Genomic DNA, 18,656 nt, shown 5'->3' with positions numbered 1-18,656 from the left:
CCGCTTTGTCTACACTCACTTTTTCCCCTGCCTGCCCGCACACGCCCCGACACACACCGCACGCCCGGGGCTAAGCCTCACCCGCCACAAAGACAATGCCGCCCTGCGTAAGCATCGCCGTATCCAAATCAGGGATGTTGGAGGTGTTGATGATGGAAGTGTGACTTTGAGATCACTTACATGAGCGCATTCTTGGAATGAACCAGATTCCAAATTGGGGGGGGGGAGGGAAACTGATGGTGCACATGCACATGCGTGCTCACGCAGCCCTTGCACAAGTGGCAGGCTGGCACACAACCACACTAACTCACCGCGCACACCAGTTGACTTGCATGCCCACACGCTCCGGCCAGCCACTTGCGCAGTCCGATTACAAATTGGCCACATCCCGAGGGTTGGGGACCCTTGCTCTAGAGGACCACAGGATGGCAGCAAATAGGTGTTTTAAAATATCCTCCAGAGGCCCCCTAGTGGTGATTTGGAGCTTTGCAGTCCAGATTTGGTAAAGGTAAAGGTTCCCCTCACACATATGTGCTAGTCGTTCCTGACTCTGGGGGGCGGTGTTCATCTCCGTTTAAAAGCCGAAGAGCCAGCACTGTCCGAATACATCTCCGTGGTCATGTGGCCAGCATGACTCAACGCCAAAGGCGCACGGAACGCTGTTACCTTCCCACCAAAGGTGGTCCCTATTTTTTCTACTGGCATTTTTTACGTGCTTTCAAACTGCTAGGTTGGCAGAAGCTGGGACAAGTAACAAGCTCACCCTGTTACGCGGCACTAGGGATTCGAACCGCTGAACTACCAACTTTTCAATCGACAAGCTCAGCCTCTTAGCCACTGAGCCACCGCATTACCTTTACCAGATCTGGTACCCGCCAATACATAGCCTCACACCAATGCAGGGCGACTGGGAACAAGGGGGAAAAAATTGAGAAGCAGTCCAACTTGCCAAAAAGAAAAAGAAAAAAGAAAGAAAAAATAGCTTGGAAAAAGTCAGGATTAGAACGTCAGTCTTGAGCCAATCCAAACCAGGGCTGGTTGAGTGACTCTTTGATATTTTTCTAGAGGAACATTTTGGTAGCCATGATAGCTGTTGCAATTCTCTTTCCCTCCACACTATACCCCAAATAAACAAAAGGAGCCAAAAGTTAAGGCTTTTGCTAATTTCCTACCTCTACAACTCCGCTCCTAGAAGGGGCAGTTCGGATATACCCACTGACACAGGAACACTGGGCTTAATTGTGGTTATAAGTTGAGGATAACCCGGGGTGAAATCCAGCAGGTTCTGACAGGTTCTGGAGAACCGGTAGCGGAAATTTTGAGTAGTTTGGAGAACGGGCAAATACCACCTCTGGCTGGTTCCAGAGTGGGATGGGAATGGGGATTTTGCAGTATCCTTCCCCTGGTATAGAATAGAATAGAATTCTTTATTGGCCAAGTGTGACTGGACACACAAGGAATTTGTCTTGGTGCATATGGTCTCAGTGTACATAAAAGAACAGATACGTTCATCAAGGTACAACACTTACAACACAAATGATGGTCAATATATCAATATTGTATTGTATTGTAATATATCAGTATGTGTAGGGAATGGGGATTTTGCAATATCCTTCCCCCTGGAGTGGGGAGGGAATGGGGATTTTGCAATATCCTTCCCCAGGAGTGGGGAGGGAATGGAGATTTTGCAATATCCTTCCCCTGCCACACCTACCAAGCCATGCCCACAGAACCGGTAGTAAAAAAATTTGAATTCCACCACTGGGATAACCTATTATCTAACAATCGTTAATTTTTCCCTAAGTTATTGTGGTGGATTCATCACTGTACTGCTCCCCACCCCCACCCCCCCACTTCACATTTGTTTAAGGGAGAGGCCAAAATCTGAATTCAAACTAACTAAATCCGAGGGAGAATTAAATAGCTTTCCAACTGAGGTCCTTCTTCTTCCATTATTCCCAGCCTCCATCGTTATTTCTTTCTGTTTTACGTCTCCTCCCTCCTCTTCTTCCTCCTCACCTTTCGGGGCTGGTCAAGTCAGCGAAACATCGTGAAACCGACACTTTTCTAAAGAGTACAGTTATCTGCCGTTCCCAACTTGTCTGCCAGGCTCGAGGACCCGGATTGTTGCTTTCCGATGTTAATTAATAATTTAATTAATAATGAATAAGGCAGCCGTCGATAGGGACTTAATTATTAATGAACGATTTCAGAACGTAGCGAGAGGAGAGGCGTTTCTTGCCCAAACGTCCCAGAATGAACTTGGACGGCTCTGTTTGCTAAGGGGAGAACGTGATTTATTTGATTTGCGCTTAGCAAAGGCCGATATAAACCCCAGTTTATGGCTTTGTTCAGTGAACGTTGTCTGGAGGATTGAAGGCGGCCAGATGAAGACCCTCAAAAGGGCCACAAGAATAGACGAACCCTCCATGGAAACACCAATGGCCAAGGAGATCATGCAGGTCTCCAAAACAATGCAAGAATCTCGTTTCACTGCGTGCAGAATTAGGAACTGAGTGCGCACACACACACACACACACACACACACACACACACACACAGAGTCCCGAAACCTCTTTGAAATCTCTCCCTGCATCTATACAGGTAGTCCTCGACTTACAGCCATTTGTTTAGTGAACAAAGTTACAGCGGCATTGGAAAAAAAAAAGTGACTTACAATTGCGCTTATAACCGTCGCGGCATCCCCAAGGTCACACGATCAAAATCCGACCGCATGACCCTATTGAGGATGTTGCAGCGGCCCAGGGTCAGGCGACTTCGCCGTTGGCCGCCTTCCCAGGCAGCGTCCAACGCACAAAGTCAATGACTTTGTCAACGGTGTCAATCAAAGTCAACGGTGGGGGAGCTGGATTCGTTTAAACAACCGTGTGCGGCTCACGTCACAACTGCACTGGGCCCTTTCACTTAACCACCGTGGGAGCCAAAAACCCAGCTCCCTTAAGAACAAAGCTTAGCCACGGCTTGAATTGTGGCCACAAGTCAAGGGCTCTCTCGTCCTTTCCATTTTTAAAAGCTCAAATCACCAGCCAATCCTTTACGGAAACACACGTTACGTCATCTGCTAATCCTACCTAGGAAGGGGTCCATGAGGCCTAGAAACTTGGTTTGTTGTTGTTTTTTTAAAGGAAAGGGTAGGGGGGAGAGAAAACATCTGAAATGAATTCACTGACCCATCCATCCATCTGTCAAGACAGGAAGACTGCTGAGCCTAGCAGGAAAAACAGAAAGAGACCAAGGGGCATTTGGAGTTTCTGGATTAAAAGGAGATTCAGGATCACATGGTTTTTCCTTCCTAAACTTAGTAGTGGATCCTTTTAATAACAGCTCCGGTATAAAAGCCCCAAGCAAGCCACAGCCCGGATAATTACGGTCTGCCATCTGACCTGTTTCTCAGAGACAAAAAAGGGACAACCTCCCTGCCCACCCCCAAGGAAAAATATTATTATTATTTACTTCAAACAGCTCCACGGATAATTAATTTGATTGGAGGCCTGGCCCTTCTGCTAAAGGGGGGCCGGGACGACAGACTTTCCCGAATTCTCAGGATTTTGGAAGGGGCATCAAGAGGAGAGAAAGAGGAATTCATCTCCCAAAAAAGGAGAAAATAAGGAAACGACCCTTAAACAGGTATCTGAAAAAGAGAAAAGGAGAAGAATAGAACAACAGAGTTGGAAGGGACCTTGGAGGTCTTCTAGTCCAACCCCCCCACCCCCACCCCCGCTTAGGCCCTACAGCACTGCAGACAAATGGTTATCCAGCATCTTCTTAAAAACTTCCAGTGTTGGAGCATTCACAACTTCTGGTGGCAAGTTGTTCCACTGATTAATTGTTCTCGCTGTTCAGGAAATTTCTCTGTAGTTCTAAGTTGTTTCTCTCCTTGGTTAGAGAAGCAACCCCTTTTTATAAGAGCTTTATTATAGGTTTTAGAAATGATGAGGGTGATTTTAATTATGGGGCGAATAAGAGGTTAGGTTGGGGGGTGCTATAGTGTAGTGTATAGGTATATACACTACACTATAGCACCCGCGGTGTGGCTCAGGCTGTAAGATAGCCTGTTATTAAACACAGCGGCCTGCAATTACTGCAGGCTCGAGTCCCACCAGGCCCAAGGTTGACTCAGCCTTCCATCCTTTATAAGGTAGGTAAAATGAGGACCAGATTGTTGGGGGCAATAAGTTGACTTTGTATATAAATATACAAATAGAATGAGACTATTGCCTTACACAATGTAAGCCGCCCTGAGTCTTCGGAGAAGGGCGGGATATAAATGTAAAAAATAAATAAATAAAATAATGTAGCGTATATATGTGAAGTATATGTATGTAGTTTATAGTGCAGTGTAGTCAAAGGTGGGGTTTCAGCAGGTTCTGACCAGTTCTGGAGAACCGGTAGCTGAAATTTTGAGTCGTTTGGAGAACTGGTAGTAAAAATTCTGACTGGCCCCGCCCCCATCTAGTCTCTGCCTCCCGAGTCCCAGCTGATTGGGAGGAAATGGGGATTTTGCAGTAACCTTCCCCCGGAGTGGGGTAGAGCCCTTAGTGAAGGTTTGCCTGATCTCAGAAAAAACCTGGCCCGGTTTAAGCAATCCAGATTTGATGGGCAAAATGCAACTTGGGGGTGCATGGCCCAGGAATAGATAGAGCTTCGTATCCATAGATGGTGTTAATTAACAGAGTTGGAAGGGACCTTGTAGGTCATCTAGTCCAACCCCGCAGGAGATCCTACACCATTTCTGAGACTGGCAGTTCAGTCTCTTCTTGAAAGCCTCCAATGATGAAGCTCCCACAACTTCTGAAGGCAGCTTCTGTTCCATTGGTTGACTGTTCTCACTGTCAGAAAATTCCTCCTTATTTCCAGGTTGAATCTCTCCTTGGTCAGTTTCTATCCATTATTCCTTGTCTGGTCTTCTGGTGCCTTGGAAAATAGCTTGGCCCCCTTCCTCCTCTCTGGGGCAGCCCCTCAAATATTGGAAGAAGCTCTCAAGTCTCCCCTGGTCCTTCTCTTCCCTAGACTAGCCAGGCCCAGTTCCTGCAACTGTTTAATCTTATCAGTCGAACCTCTGCACAGCTGAACTGATTAGCACTTGGATGGGAAATCCGAGAACCGAATGTTTGGGAGAAGGGAGTGAGAAAGAAGGGAGGAAGGAAGGGAGGAAGGAAGGAAGGAAAACGTCCATCTTATTGCTGAAAAAAATGACAGGGATGTCTCTATGTAGAGCAGGGGTCTCCAACCTTACTTAGCAACTTTAAGACTTGTGGACTTTAACTCCCAAAGCAAAGCTGGCTGAGGAACTCTGGGAGTTGAAGTCCACAAGTCTTAAAGTTATATATAAGTCATTCTATATACAAATAGAATGAGACTATTACCTTACACACTGTAAGCCGCCCTGAGTCTTCGGAGAAGGCCGGGATATAAATGTAAATTTAAAAATTTTTTTAAAAAAGTTGCCAAGGTTGGAGACCCCTGATGTAGAGACTCCAGAATCACCATCAGCTTGGTAGGAGCAAGTGACTTGCACACTTGAGGAAAAGAAACTCACCAAACCCTCAACCTCCGTAGCTCAAATGTCGGATTCACACGTATAGTTTAAAGCCAGGTTGAATCCATGCACCAACCCCAACAGCGGGCCGGTGTATTAAGACAAAACCAGGCCGACCGCTTTGTGGTGGAAAGCAAACCGGGCATTCATCCAAGCCCGATGCCTACTGCGAGCGAGATTGCCAGTATCCCTTACTCATAAAACACCATCGTCTCGCACACATTTCCCCCACCACCACGCCTTGTGCAAAAGCCGCAACTGTGGGAAAGCAGAAGAGAGGGGGGAGGCTCGTATCTCTGAAGCAGGCCCAAAAGATCCTGTCTGCCAGGGTGTGCCAGTGCTCCCCCACGGCTGGCGGGGTGGCGCACCGATTTGGGGTGGGGGGAAACAAACTAAACGCTGTGCCTTCCCCGACGGGGCAGAGCTCCCTCTTCTAACACGTTTGTTCATCTCATTTAAGGCCCTTAACGCACCAAGCAGGCAGGTTTTAATTAAAAAAAAAAATTATTATTTTTTAAAAGGAGGTGGGGCCGATACTTTTCTCCAGCGCCAGAAAATTAAGGAAGTGACTACTCCTTTCGCATTCTGCCAAGGGCTGTAAGGTGCCACCCACTCAGCCTGGCTCCATACTTTAGTTGGGTTGCCTCCCCAGTGTCTGCTGTTTGGGACAACCCACAGATCTGACAGATGGCTGATCCTATCACAGTATCTTGCCTTCGAGGGGAGGCAAAAACAAACAAATTTTCAGCCAGGTTTGTCGGGGATGTCAGCTATTAATTCCTTGGAAATAAAAACAGGAGGAAAGCCTGTATAATAAATACAGCCCGGCCCCTATAAATTAAACAATCTTCCCTGTTTGTCATTCTTTTTAATAATAATAATTTTAAAGAAACTGTCGTAAGGGCTTTTTTTTTTAAAGTGCCCCCCTGCTGAATTCTGGAGTGGCAGAAGATGGCTTATTTTTAAATAAAAGCTCACGTAGAGAATGGTTAGTGTGCGTTGCTTTGTACCTTTAATTTTTTTTTTTTAAAGGCTAGGTTTTTCGTTTTCAGTTCAAACAGAGGCCTGAAATGTTCTTTCCAGCCTTTGAAACGGAGTTTTTTTTTCCCCTGAAAATTCAAGACTGCACGCAGAGAAATGATAAATTTGATTCACACCCACACGCCAAAAATCGAGCAAGCTAATGTTGAAAGGACGGTGACTTAAACGTGGTTCCTGCTTGATTCATTCATTGAGCTAGATAAGGCCAGTCATCCAAGATTTGCAAGCCACAATGCAGAATACGAGCCAAGCGTGAAGAGAGAAGGTTGTTGCAGTTCAAGATAAAACTGAGCAAATGTAGCATTTCTGTATGTTTATACTCTGCTATTTGTTGTTGTAGCCGCTGTGTGTTTTTAACTTTATTTGCAAAAACAATCTATGTAAGCCAACTCGGCGCCTGCACATACACTCTTAAATTAGGGGTGTCCAACACTGATTACTTAAATATCTGTGGACTTCAATTCTCAAAATTCCCCAGTCAGCCATGCTTGCTGGCTGGGGAATTCTGGGAATTGAAGTCCACAAGTCTTGAAATCACCAAGGTTGGACACTCCTGCTGTAAATAACTTCAATTGCTATAAAATTTGCCGGGGGAAGCAGCATTGCTTCATGCTGCTATTGGCCACCTTGGTTGAGGATTAGGGGAGCTGTAGTCCGAGAGCCAGTTTGATGTTAAGCGGTAAAGGCGTCAGGCTAGAAACCAGGAGACTGTGAGTTCTAGTCCCAGCTTGGGTACGAACCCTTCCTGAGAATTTGCAAGCTTGTGAATGCACTAGGACTTTGAGTTGGCTTGAACAATATTATCTATGGACATTCTCGGTCATCCAGGTCATGGTTGTCCCAATGGTGCTTTTTCAATGATAGCATCTTCCAATATTTGAGGGGCTGCCCCAGAGAGGAGGAAGGGGGTCAAGCTATTTTCCAAAGCACCTGAAGGCCAGACAAGGAACAATGGATGGAAACTGACCAAGGAGAGATTCAACCTGGAAATAAGGAGGAATTTTCTGACAGTGAGAACAATTAATCCATGGAACAGAAGTTGCCTTTAGAAGTTGTGGGAGCTTCATCCCTGGAGACTTTCAAGAATAGACTGGACTGCCCACTGTCAGAAATGGTGTAGCTTGCTTGTAGCTGCTTGGGCGGGCGGGGGAGGTGGTGGTTGGACTAGATGACCTACAAGGTCCCTGTTAATCCGTTAAGGGGACTTTCTGGTTTGTCTTTGAAGATCTTTCGCTTCTCATCCAAGAAGCCCCCCCCTCTTGAAAAAAAGCACCTTCGGGACTTGTAAAATACACTTTTTATATACACATTTGGGGTGCAGAATTCGTGGTCAAAACTTTAAAGTGCCGCGGAGAAATGGAGGGGGGGGAGGTCGGATTTCTGCCTTATTCACGAGTAGGGAAAACCAAGGAGGGCTGTGTGTCAGTCTGCCGCTTTCCAGGGGGCTCCGGCTGTTTTGATAGGCCTGGAATCTTGCTGAACCATTTAGGACGGTTCGGGAATTGCTCTTGGGGCGAGGAAGGTTCCCACGAACGAGTGGCTGAAGCCAAACCCAGCCCAGGTGCCTTAAGGAGGGTTTCCTGTCGGATAAACCTCAACCATCAACTTCAGGATCGTAGGCGCATCCTGACAGCGCCGCAAGACTTAAAAGACTTTGGGGAAGAAGGAAAGGGGGGGGGGGGAAAAAGGCGCTCCCCCGCCGCCAGGGGTTGCTCGGTAGCGCCTCCTCCTCCTCTTCCTCCTCCTCCTCCACCCGCGCCTGGCGTGGTTTTCTTTTTTTTGCACGGCGCGCGCGCGCGCACAGCCACCCGCACGCAGCCCTCGCTGTTCCGGCGACCCCCGTTGCGCCGCGGCCCCCCCGGGCGCGAAAGGGCGATCCCGAAGCAGCAGCAGCAGCGGCGGCGGCGGCAGCCAGGAGGCAGGGGAGGAAGGGAAGAGGAGGAGGAGGAGGGATGGCCTGGCCATGCCCGGGGAAGCGGCGCTAGGGAAGATCGGAGCGCATCGTTGGCTGCTTGGCTTGGCTGCCTCTTCTCGGCCCCTGGAGCCCGGAGGCAGGCAGGGAGGGAAGGAAGACCACCGACGCCGCTGGGGACTGGACAAGCCAGCTCCGGGCAAGCGCTGGACCGTCCCGGGGAGCCGGAGGTGGCGGTGGCCAAAAGGGGTAAGTCGGTCACCATCCTTCCCCCGGGAGAGATGCGATGAGATGCGATGCGAGGCCAGGAGGGGAAGAAAAAAAAAGTTTGCAAAGGCAGGCAGAAGAGGGGGCGCAGGGGTTCCAGGCCTTGCCGCCCCATCCCCACCAGCCCACCCCACATCCCCATCCAGCCTTGGAGCTAAGATGCCCAGCAGGCTGGACCGCCGGTTGAAGGTGGCGAGGTTGGCTTAACACAAGGCAGGGGAGCTTTGGGGCACTTGGCTCCCTCGTTTGCTAGAACTAGACGAGAGAGAGAGAGAGCTTCCTCGGATGGAGGCAGTCTACCTCTTCCAAAAGAGCGGCGCGCCTTCGTCTTGGGCTCTTGGATCGGGCGCTTGGATTGTTTTCCCGGACAGCACGGGGCTTCTCCATTATTTGGGGAGGGGGGAAGGGGGGAAAGGTCAGTTAGGAGAGAGAGAGAGAAAGAAGAGAGAAGTAATTGGGGAGGGGAGGGTCCCTGCTCAGTTGTGGATGGGGATCAGGCCCTTTTTGGGAGGGGGTCGGTGTGGGGAAGGTTGCAAGAGGGAGGAAAAGGGCTGGGGCAGGTTTGCAAAGGCCTGGGCCAAAGGCACCTGGGGCTGTTTCCCAAAAAAACAAGGTCGGGAGAAATCCTTGGGCGAATTTCAAGAAAAGGTGATTCACATCTTGCTTGGAAGAAGAAGAAGAAGAAAGAAAGAAAAAAAAAGAACCCCAAAACTTTCTTCTGATTGGGAGCAGGCAGGAATTCGATTGGGGGAGGGGGGGAACCGGGGTGCCTCCAGGATTCTTGGCAATAACAGACCACTTTTTTCCCCTCTTTTTTTTTTCCTGGCAATAACATCACTTTCCCCCCCCCTCCTTTTCTTTCTTGGCAATAACATATTCACTCCACCTAAGTTAGCATATAGGGAAAACAAACGTGTCTAAGTTGAGGGGGGGGGATGAGGGGGGAGGGAAACTCAACAGGGTGGTCACTTTTGGGAAGGAGATGTGGGGTTTTTTTTGGACTTCCATGGAAAGAACAGGTGTCCGTTCAGATACCCTTCTGGGGTGGGGTGAGCTTGCGTGACACAACATAGGGAAGGTGTGTTAAAAGGGTATTTTTAGGAGTTCCTTACCAAATGCTGCCAAAAAGGGAAATGTGCACAACCAGAGAATTGAGAATGCTAGAGAACGTCAAATGTTTATCCTTTTGGGGGCATTTTGCTAGAACTAACCTGAAGTTTTTGACATCTTCTCCCGGCATGAATTTAAATAACTATTGCTTTTAACCAAGAAGGCTCCCCTTCTAGTTGCAACAGGTCTTCCATTTGCAAGCTTGTTCCTGCCAAGCCAAGTTTCTCCTAATCCTGGGCCAGCTGGAGAAAACTGGTCTCGGAAGCCTGCCCCAAGATTGGAGAAACCTCCAAGTTGGGTTATGTCTAGTGTCTATTGAAATGAAGGACTCGGGGAGACATGATAGCAGTCTTCCAATCTCTCAGGGGCTGCCCCAAAGAAGAGGGAGTCAAGCTATTCTCCAAAGCATCTGAAGGCAGGACAAGAAGCAATGGGTGGAAACTCATCAAGGAGGGAAGCAATTTAGAACTAAGGAGAAATTTCTTGACAGTGAGAACAATTAACCAGTGGGACTATTTGCCTCCAGAAGTTATGTGTGCTTTTAAAGAAAAGGTTGGACTGCCATTTGTCTGGAATGGTAGGGTTATGTGATGCTAGATTGGAGGTACGGCTTAGTAAAAATACACAAAAGAACCAGATTGCCTTTAAGATTACGCCTTAGACAGCCCCCTTTTAAAGAAAAAGAAGCTCAAAATGACTAGATATCCTTATATTTATACTGTTCGATTATATAAGCAAACCACCCGGCAAAGCTGGCGCACACACATTTCCTGCTTGAGCAGGGGGTTGGACTAGAAGACCTCCAAGGTCCCTTCCCAACTCTGGCATTCTGTTAAGTTTCTTTGGTAGATTTACTTTTTATCTTTTAGCACCCCCCCAAAAAACAGTGATGCAGTCGTGACATATATATGACATCTATCTTTATGCAATCGTTATGCATATTGCATGGTGTATATTCTATTAATACAGCGGCTTTGTGTCCACGCACAGCCAGGTTTGCGGTTATTGTGCAACCATCCCATTGCCTTGTTCTTAAGTAATCAAAGGTGTTCCTATCAAAGGTGTTGATGAGTATCTCTTGTAACATTAATGCTTTGATTGTCTGTTGTGGCTGCAAGAGTCTTTTGTTTTGACTTGACTAATCCAATCCATGCTGGTTTGGGCCAAAGAATGGGTCCATTTCATAGAACTGGAATTTGTGGTTGGGCGACAACCGCCAGCGGTATGCTGGGAGATGTAGTCCAACCATAATGGGAAAACTCCGGGTTTTAAAGATTTCTATCCTTAAGGATGGCCGGGGTCATATTAGGAAGAGGTGGAACCTTTAGCATGCAAAGCAGGTGGGATCCCCAAGGGATTATCATCCTTCCCATTAAGATTTTTTTTTAAAAAAAATGGCCGTTATTTATATCCCTGCTTTTCCACCATAGCAGTTTTAAGGCCAGCCGCTGAGCACAGATAAATTTAAAAACAATTACACTCCCCCGTTTTAAAGAGCGGCTTTGCAGTGTGCTGAAGGTCAGTTTTGTTCCACTCGGAGGCCAGATGGGCTCTCCCACTCGGGGCCATCCCACTGGAGGGGGGGGGGAAAGGGGGGCATAGAACTTGCCATCCTGCACATCAGGAGGATTTTTAATCTCACTTCCCTACCCAGAATTCCCTACGGTGTTGTGGTGATTGGTCCTGGAACATCTCAAACACTGTTTCACAATGTCAGCAACTTTTAGCAGGGTGGACTTCAACTCCCAGAATTCCCCAGCCAGCATACTTTAAGACGGGTGGACTTCAACTCCCAGAATTCCCCAGCCAGCCATGCTTTAAGACAGGTGGACTTCAACTCCCAGAATTCCCCAGCCAGCCATTCTGGCTGGGGAATTATGGGAATTGAAGTCCACCCTGCTGAAAGTTGCTGACATTGATTCGGTAGATGCCAAGTAGTAGAAAATCGATGTCGGCTCCCATCTGGCGCACAGTAGCTCATATCTGCTAATTCTTGTCTTTCCAAATTGATTCAAGCTTCTAAAATCACCTCCTTGCTGAGATAAATCCTCCAGGGTCCAGGACAGGTATAGGCTATGGTTCCTGGTGCAAACCTTCCCCAGTTAGTAGGCTGCTGCGTTCACACACCTTGCTCAGCCACGATGTGGCTTAATATGCTGCCTGCCCTCCAGGCAGGGTCCTTTGTCAATGAAGTTTGATGCTCAGCCGCTCAGCCCCAGCTCATGGTTTCTTTCTTAAGAGAAGCCATACTTAAAAGCAGACCATGATCTCTGGCCGAGGGTAAGCCGGGCCACTTTGCAGTCAAATGAAAAAAAAACAGCAATGCCAATGGTCCAGTTCAGGCTTGGTGGTCCCCAATTGTTCTACAGGGAATCCTCGACTTACGACCGCGATGGAGCCCCAAAATTTTCTCACGGTTATGCAAGACGGTTGTTAAATGTGGTTTGCCCCATGTTACGACTTTGCTTGCCACCGTTGATCAGGGAATCACCGCAGTTCTTAAGTGGGTCACACGGTTGTTAAGTGAATCTGGCTTCCACCGTTGACTTTGCTTTTTTTTTCCTGTCCGTTTGTTTTTAAAATCAATTTTTATTTATTTGTATCTTTCGCCTTTTACTATTTTTACCGAGAATTCAAGGGGGTGAACATACCTGACACCCCTTCCTCCTTCTCCTATTTTCCCCACAACAACCCTGTGAGGTGGGTTGGGCCGAGAGAGGGAAGGACTGGCCCAAGATCACCCAGCTGGCTAAGGCAGGCCCAGAACTCATAGTTTCCCAGTTCAGTTTCTCCCCCTTCCCAGTTTAATAATTGGACGGGGGGGGGTAGTGCTGTGGACAGCGTTATGAATTATTAGGCAGATTAAAGACCCTAGCAGAGATTTTGTTGAGGGAGGATAGATTGAAGAAGTTCAGCTTGGGAGAGCCTGTGCTTCCGCTTCCCTAGCATTGCAAAATTACTCCTTTGAGCATTGGAGCAGGCTGAATTTTGCCAGCCTGTTTTTTTTGTGTGTGTGAGCTATTTATTTATTTGGGGGTGTTGTAAATAGGATTCTCAGAAAGCCAAAATATACTTTGCTGTCTGTCTGTCTATCCAAAGATCTGTCCAGTCCCTTCCCTGACTCTTCAAAGCTGTTCTTATTGGGTAGGAAAACAGTCACTTTCATTGCTTTTTTTGGTCCTTTTGCAACTGACACCTGAAACCATATACCAAGTCTGGCACACCAGCGTCACTGGTAGACTTCTCCTGCAGAAGGAGGGACAAGTCGCCTCCTTAAATCAGATCGGAAGGCCACTCAGGCCAGCGTTTTTTGAAGTTGGCCATTTTAAGGGGAGGTGACTTCAACTCCCAGAATCCCCCAGCCAGCCTGCTTTAAGATGGGTGGACCAACTCCCAGAATCCCCCAGCCAGCCTGCTTAAAGACGGGTGGACTTCAACTCCCAGAATTCCCCAGCCAGCCTGCTTTAAGATGGGTGGACTTCAACTCCCAGAATTCCCCAGCCAGCCTGCTTTAAGACGGGTGGACTTCAACTCCCAGAATCCCCCAGCCAGCCTGCTTAAAGACGGGTGGACTTCAACTCCCAGAATTCCCCAGCCAGCCTGCTTTAAGATGGGTGGACTTCAACTCCCAGAATTCCCCAGCCAGCCTGCTTTAAGACGGGTGGACTTCAACTCCCAGAATTCCCCAGCCAGCCTGCTTTAAGACGGGTGGACTTCAACTCCCAGAATTCCCCAGCCAGCCTGCTTTAAGACGGGTGGACTTCAACTCCCAGAATTCAGCCAGCCTGCTTTAAGATGGGTGAACTTCAACTCCAGAATCCCCAGCCAGCCTGCTTAAAGACGGGTGGACTTCAACTCCCAGAATTCCCCAGCCAGCCTGCTTTAAGATGGGTGGACTTCAACTCCCAGAATTCCCCAGCCAGCCTGCTTTAAGACGGGTGGACTTCAACTCCCAGAATTCCCCAGCCAGCCTGCTTTAAGACGGGTGGACTTCAACTCCCAGAATCCCCCAGACAGTATTCTTTATGATGGATGGACTTCAACTCCCAGAATTCCCCAGCCAGCCTGCTTTAAGACGGGTGGACTTCAACTCCCAGAATTCCCCAGCCAGCCTGCTTTAAGACGGGTGGACTTCAACTCCCAGAATTCCCCAGCCAGCCTGCTTTAAGACGGGTGGACTTCAACTCCCAGAATTCCCCAGCCAGCCTGCTTTAAGATGGGTGAACTTCAACTCCCAGAATCCCCCAGCCAGCCTGCTTAAAGACGGGTGGACTTCAACTCCCAGAATTCCCCAGCCAGCCTGCTTTAAGATGGGTGGACTTCAACTCCCAGAATTCCCCAGCCAGCCTGCTTTAAGACGGGTGGACTTCAACTCCCAGAATTCCCCAGCCAGCCTGCTTTAAGACGGGTGGACTTCAACTCCCAGAATTCCCCAGCCAGCCTGCTTTAAGACGGGTGGACTTCAACTCCCAGAATTCCCCAGCCAGCCTGCTTTAAGACGGGTGGACTTCAACTCCCAGAATTCCCCAGCCAGCCTGCTTTAAGATGGGTGAACTTCAACTCCCAGAATCCCCCAGCCAGCCTGCTTAAAGACGGTGGACTCCAACTCCCAGAATTCCCCAGCCAGCCTGCTTTAAGATGGGTGGACTTCAACTCCCAGAATTCCCCAGCCAGCCTGCTTTAAGACGGGTGGACTTCAACTCCCAGAATTCCCCAGCCAGCCTGCTTTAAGACGGGTGGACTTCAACTCCCAGAATCCCCCAGACAGTATTCTTTATGATGGATGGACTTCAACTCCCAGAATTCCCCAGCCAGCCTGCTTTAAGACGGGTGGACTTCAACTCCCAGAATTCCCCAGCCAGCCTGCTTTAAGACGGGTGGACTTCAACTCCCAGAATTCCCCAGCCAGCCTGCTTTAAGACGGGTGGACTTCAACTCCCAGAATTCCCCAGCCAGCCTGCTTTAAGATGGGTGAACTTCAACTCCCAGAATCCCCCAGCCAGCCTGCTTAAAGACGGGTGGACTTCAACTCCCAGAATTCCCCAGCCAGCCTGCTTTAAGATGGGTGGACTTCAACTCCCAGAATTCCCCAGCCAGCCTGCTTTAAGACGGGTGGACTTCAACTCCCAGAATTCCCCAACCAGCCTGCTTTAAGACGGGTGGACTTCAACTCCCAGAATTCCCCAGCCAGCTTGCTTTAAGACGGGTGGACTTCAACTCCCAGAATTCCCCAGCCAGCCTGCTTTAAGACGGGTGGACTTCAACTCCCAGAATTCCCCAGCCAGCCTGCTTTAAGACGGGTGGACTTCAACTCCCAGAATCCCCCAGACAGTATTCTTTATGATGGATGGACTTCAACTCCCAGAATTCCCTAGCCAGCCTGCTTTATGATGGCTGGACTTCAACTCCCAGAATCCCCCAGCCAGCATGCTTTAAGACGGGTGGACTTCAACTCCCAGAATCCCTCAGCCAGCATGCTTTAAGATGGGTGGACTTCAACTCCCAGAATCCCCCAGCCAGCATGCTTTAAGACGGGTGGACTTCAACTCCCAGAATTCCCCAGCCAGCATGCTTTATGATGGGTGAACTAACTCCCAGAATCCCCCAGCCAGCCTGCTTTATGATGGCTGGACTTCAACTCCCAGAATCCCCCAGCCAGCATGCTTTAAGAGGGGTGGACTTCAACTCCCAGAATTCCCAGGAATTGAAGTCTACCCCTCTTAAAGTGACCAGGTTTTAAAAAAGCCATCCCTCCAAGACGGTCACTCAATAAACGGCCTTTCTCAGCCATTAATCTGCTCTGTGAGATCCAGCAGAGCTAGTCCTCATTAAATTCACTTGTCCGTAATAAGACTATGAGGGGCCGATCTTCCTATATGTTGCTGTGGGTCAGGGAGCCTGATTAACAGCATCTGTCTAAACATGACCTCTCTTTCCTCCAGCCAACAGCCAGATCGTGTGTCGAGAGGTTCCCCCATCGTATTAATTCCATGTATCTTTGGCTGGTTTGAAGCCGTGTGCCACAAACACCTTAATTAAATGGCCTTTTGCACTCCGGAATCAAAGGGGAGATTAGCAAAAATCTGCGTTTTTTTCTTTTCTTTTCCCAGCAGTGGGAAACGAGGCAATTTTCTGAAAAAGAAAAAAAAAGGGGGGGGGGAAACCCAACAAACACAAACAACAGCCCTCACTGCCGCCACTCCTGGAAGCAGATGGAAGGCGATTCCTTTTGGGAAAAATAACATTAGTAGTTTACAACCGATCGGGCCTCTTTTGCAGTGGCAACAGCTGGGCATCAGCGCAACACCGTTTTCCCAGGATGGAAAGAGAAAAAAAATAAAATACAAAACAACGAATTGCTATCAGGTTGTAGAGAGGGAGATTTTCATCATCCCAGGTTTTTTTATGAGCGTTTAAAAAAGAAAAAAGAAAAGAAAACACCGCCCAATCTTAGTCCTTGACTTACGACCACAATTGAGGCCAAAGTTTCTGTTGCTAAGCGAGGCAGTTGCTAAGTGAGTTTTTTGCCCCACTTTCTCCCTCTCCCCCCCCCCGCTGTTATGTGAATCACTGCATTTGCAAAATTAGTCGCAGGGTTGTTAAATGAATCTGGCTTCCCCCGTTAAAAGGGGATCGCGTGACCCCTGCAGGCGTCTTTAATGCGAACCGGTTGTCAGAGCGTCCCAATTTTGATCATGGGGATGCTACAACGGTTGTCAGTGTGAAAAATGGTCGTATACCCCATTTTTCCCCAGTGTTGTTGTAACTTCAAACGGTCACTAAGTGAACTGTTGTGTATTGAGGACTGCCTGCGTACATCTGCAGATGGAAAGTTGGGTTGCTTCAGAGCTGGGCCTGTTGTATTTTTTTATTCAGTTCGGTTTGTTTCCCCGCCTGAATAGTGCCAAAAAAAAAACAAACCAGGAAGCTCTAGAAAGGCTGTTTTTGCTTTCCAAAACACACTTGGAATGCTACGTCCAGTTTTGGTCCCCACAATACAAAAGAGATGTGGAGACTCTAGAAAGAGCGCAGAGAAGAGCAACCTGGATGATGAGGGGGACTGGAGGCTAAAACGCAGGAAGAACGGTTGCTGGAATTGGGGATGTCTAGCTTCATGAAAAGGAGGACTAGGAGTGACATGATAGCAGAGTTCCAATATTTGAAGGGCTGTCCCAAAGCATATAGGGAAAACAAAGGTGTCTAAGTTGAGGGGGAGAACTCAAATGCATTTGAGGGTGGTCACTTTTGGGAAGGGGATGTGGGGTGTTTTTTTTTGGATTTCCATGCAAAGAACAGGTGTTTGTTCCGACGCCTTTCTGGGGTGGGGTGAGAATTGGGGGAGCTTGCGTGGCACAACATAGTTCGGAAGCGTGTAAAAGGGTATTTTTAGGAGTTCCTTACCAAATGCTGCCAAAAGGGGAAATGTGCACAACCAGAGAATTGAGAATGCTGGAGAACGTCAAATGTTTATCCTTTTGGGGGCATTTTGCTAGAACTAACCTGAAGTTTTTGACATCTTCTCCCGGCATGAATTTAAATAATTATTGCTTTTAACCAAGAAGGCTCCCTTTCTAGTTGCAACAGGTCTTTCATTTGCAAGCTTGTTCTAGTAGGGCCTGCCAAGCCAAGTTTCTCCTAATCCTGGGCCAGCTGGAGAAAGCTAGTCTCGGAAGCCTGCCCCAAGATTGGAGAAACCTAAGTTGGGTTATGTCTAGTGTCTATTGAAATGAAGGACTCGGGGAGACGTGATAGCAGTGTTCCAATATCTGAGGGGTTGCCAGAAAGAAGAGGGAGTCAAGCTATTCTCCAAAGCACCTGAAGGCAGGACAAGAAGCAATGGGTGGAAACTCATCAAGGAGAGAAGCAACTTAGAACTAAGGAGAAATTTCCTGACAGTGAGGACAATTAATCAGTGGAGCTGTGAATGTTCCATCAGTGGAGGTTTTTAGAATAGAATAGAATAGAATAGAATAGAATAGAATAGAATAGAATAGAATAGAATAGAATAGAATAGAACTTTTTATTGGCCAAGTGTGATTGGACACACAAGGAATTTGTCTTAGGTGCATATGCTCTCAGTGTACATAAAAGAAAAGATACCTTCATCAAGAATCCTAAGGTACAACACTTAATGATAGTCATAGGGTACAAATAAGCAATCAGGAAACAATCAATATCAATATAAATCGTAAGGATACAAGCAACAAAGTTACAGTCATACAGTCATAAGTGGAAGGAGATGGGTGAGCGGAACGATGAGAAGATTAATAGTAATGCAGATTAATAGTAATGCATATGCACCAAGACAAATTCCTTGTGTGTCCAATCACACTTGGCCAATAAAATTCTATTCTATTCTATTCTATTCTATTTAGTAAATAGAAGAGATTGGAGAGTCATTTGTCCAGAATAATATAGGATCTCCTGCTCAAGCAGGGGGGTTGGACTAGAAGACCTCCAAAGTCCCTTCCAACCCTGTTATTCAGTTGCCCCACCGCTAATGTGAGCCCAAACCAGAGAGTGCAACATTTGGATTATCTCCTGTCCATTTCTGGTCAGCCTCTGAGCCTTGTTTACGACCAGCACATCTGTCCCCTGTCCACACACTTATCAGAGCCCTTCCTGTTGCCTGGCAGCTGTTGCCAACTATTAGGCTCCCCTGCCAATGCTTTGAAGCCCAAAATTCGGCCCCTTCTCCCCTCCTGATGCAATCCACAGACGCTGGGGATCTTTCGCCTGCATCTGTATGGCACAAGCGCGCCAAAC

The 18,656-nt window shown here is 47.9% G+C and overlaps 2 protein-coding genes across 4 annotated transcripts in view; one reads left to right on the top strand and one right to left on the bottom strand.

The window, feature by feature from the left end:
* The window catches only part of MACROD1 (mono-ADP ribosylhydrolase 1), a 236,417-nt gene that overhangs the window by 165,825 nt on the left and 51,936 nt on the right, over positions 1-18,656 (bottom strand). The gene's annotated exons all lie outside the window — the stretch shown is intronic.
* FLRT1 (fibronectin leucine rich transmembrane protein 1) overlaps positions 7,943-18,656 on the top strand; it is a 29,192-nt gene continuing 18,478 nt past the window's right edge. The window contains exon 1 of the mRNA XM_058159919.1: positions 7,943-8,762. Coding sequence (XP_058015902.1) covers positions 7,958-8,762 — 805 coding nt within the window. The 5' untranslated portion in view covers positions 7,943-7,957. The remainder of the gene's footprint in view (positions 8,763-18,656) is intronic.

This window comes from Ahaetulla prasina, chromosome 17 (assembly GCF_028640845.1).
Source record: "Ahaetulla prasina isolate Xishuangbanna chromosome 17, ASM2864084v1, whole genome shotgun sequence".
Lineage (NCBI taxonomy): Eukaryota > Metazoa > Chordata > Lepidosauria > Squamata > Colubridae > Ahaetulla > Ahaetulla prasina.
Note: the sequence above shows the minus strand (reverse complement) of the source record. Positions and strands in the feature narration are given on the sequence as shown.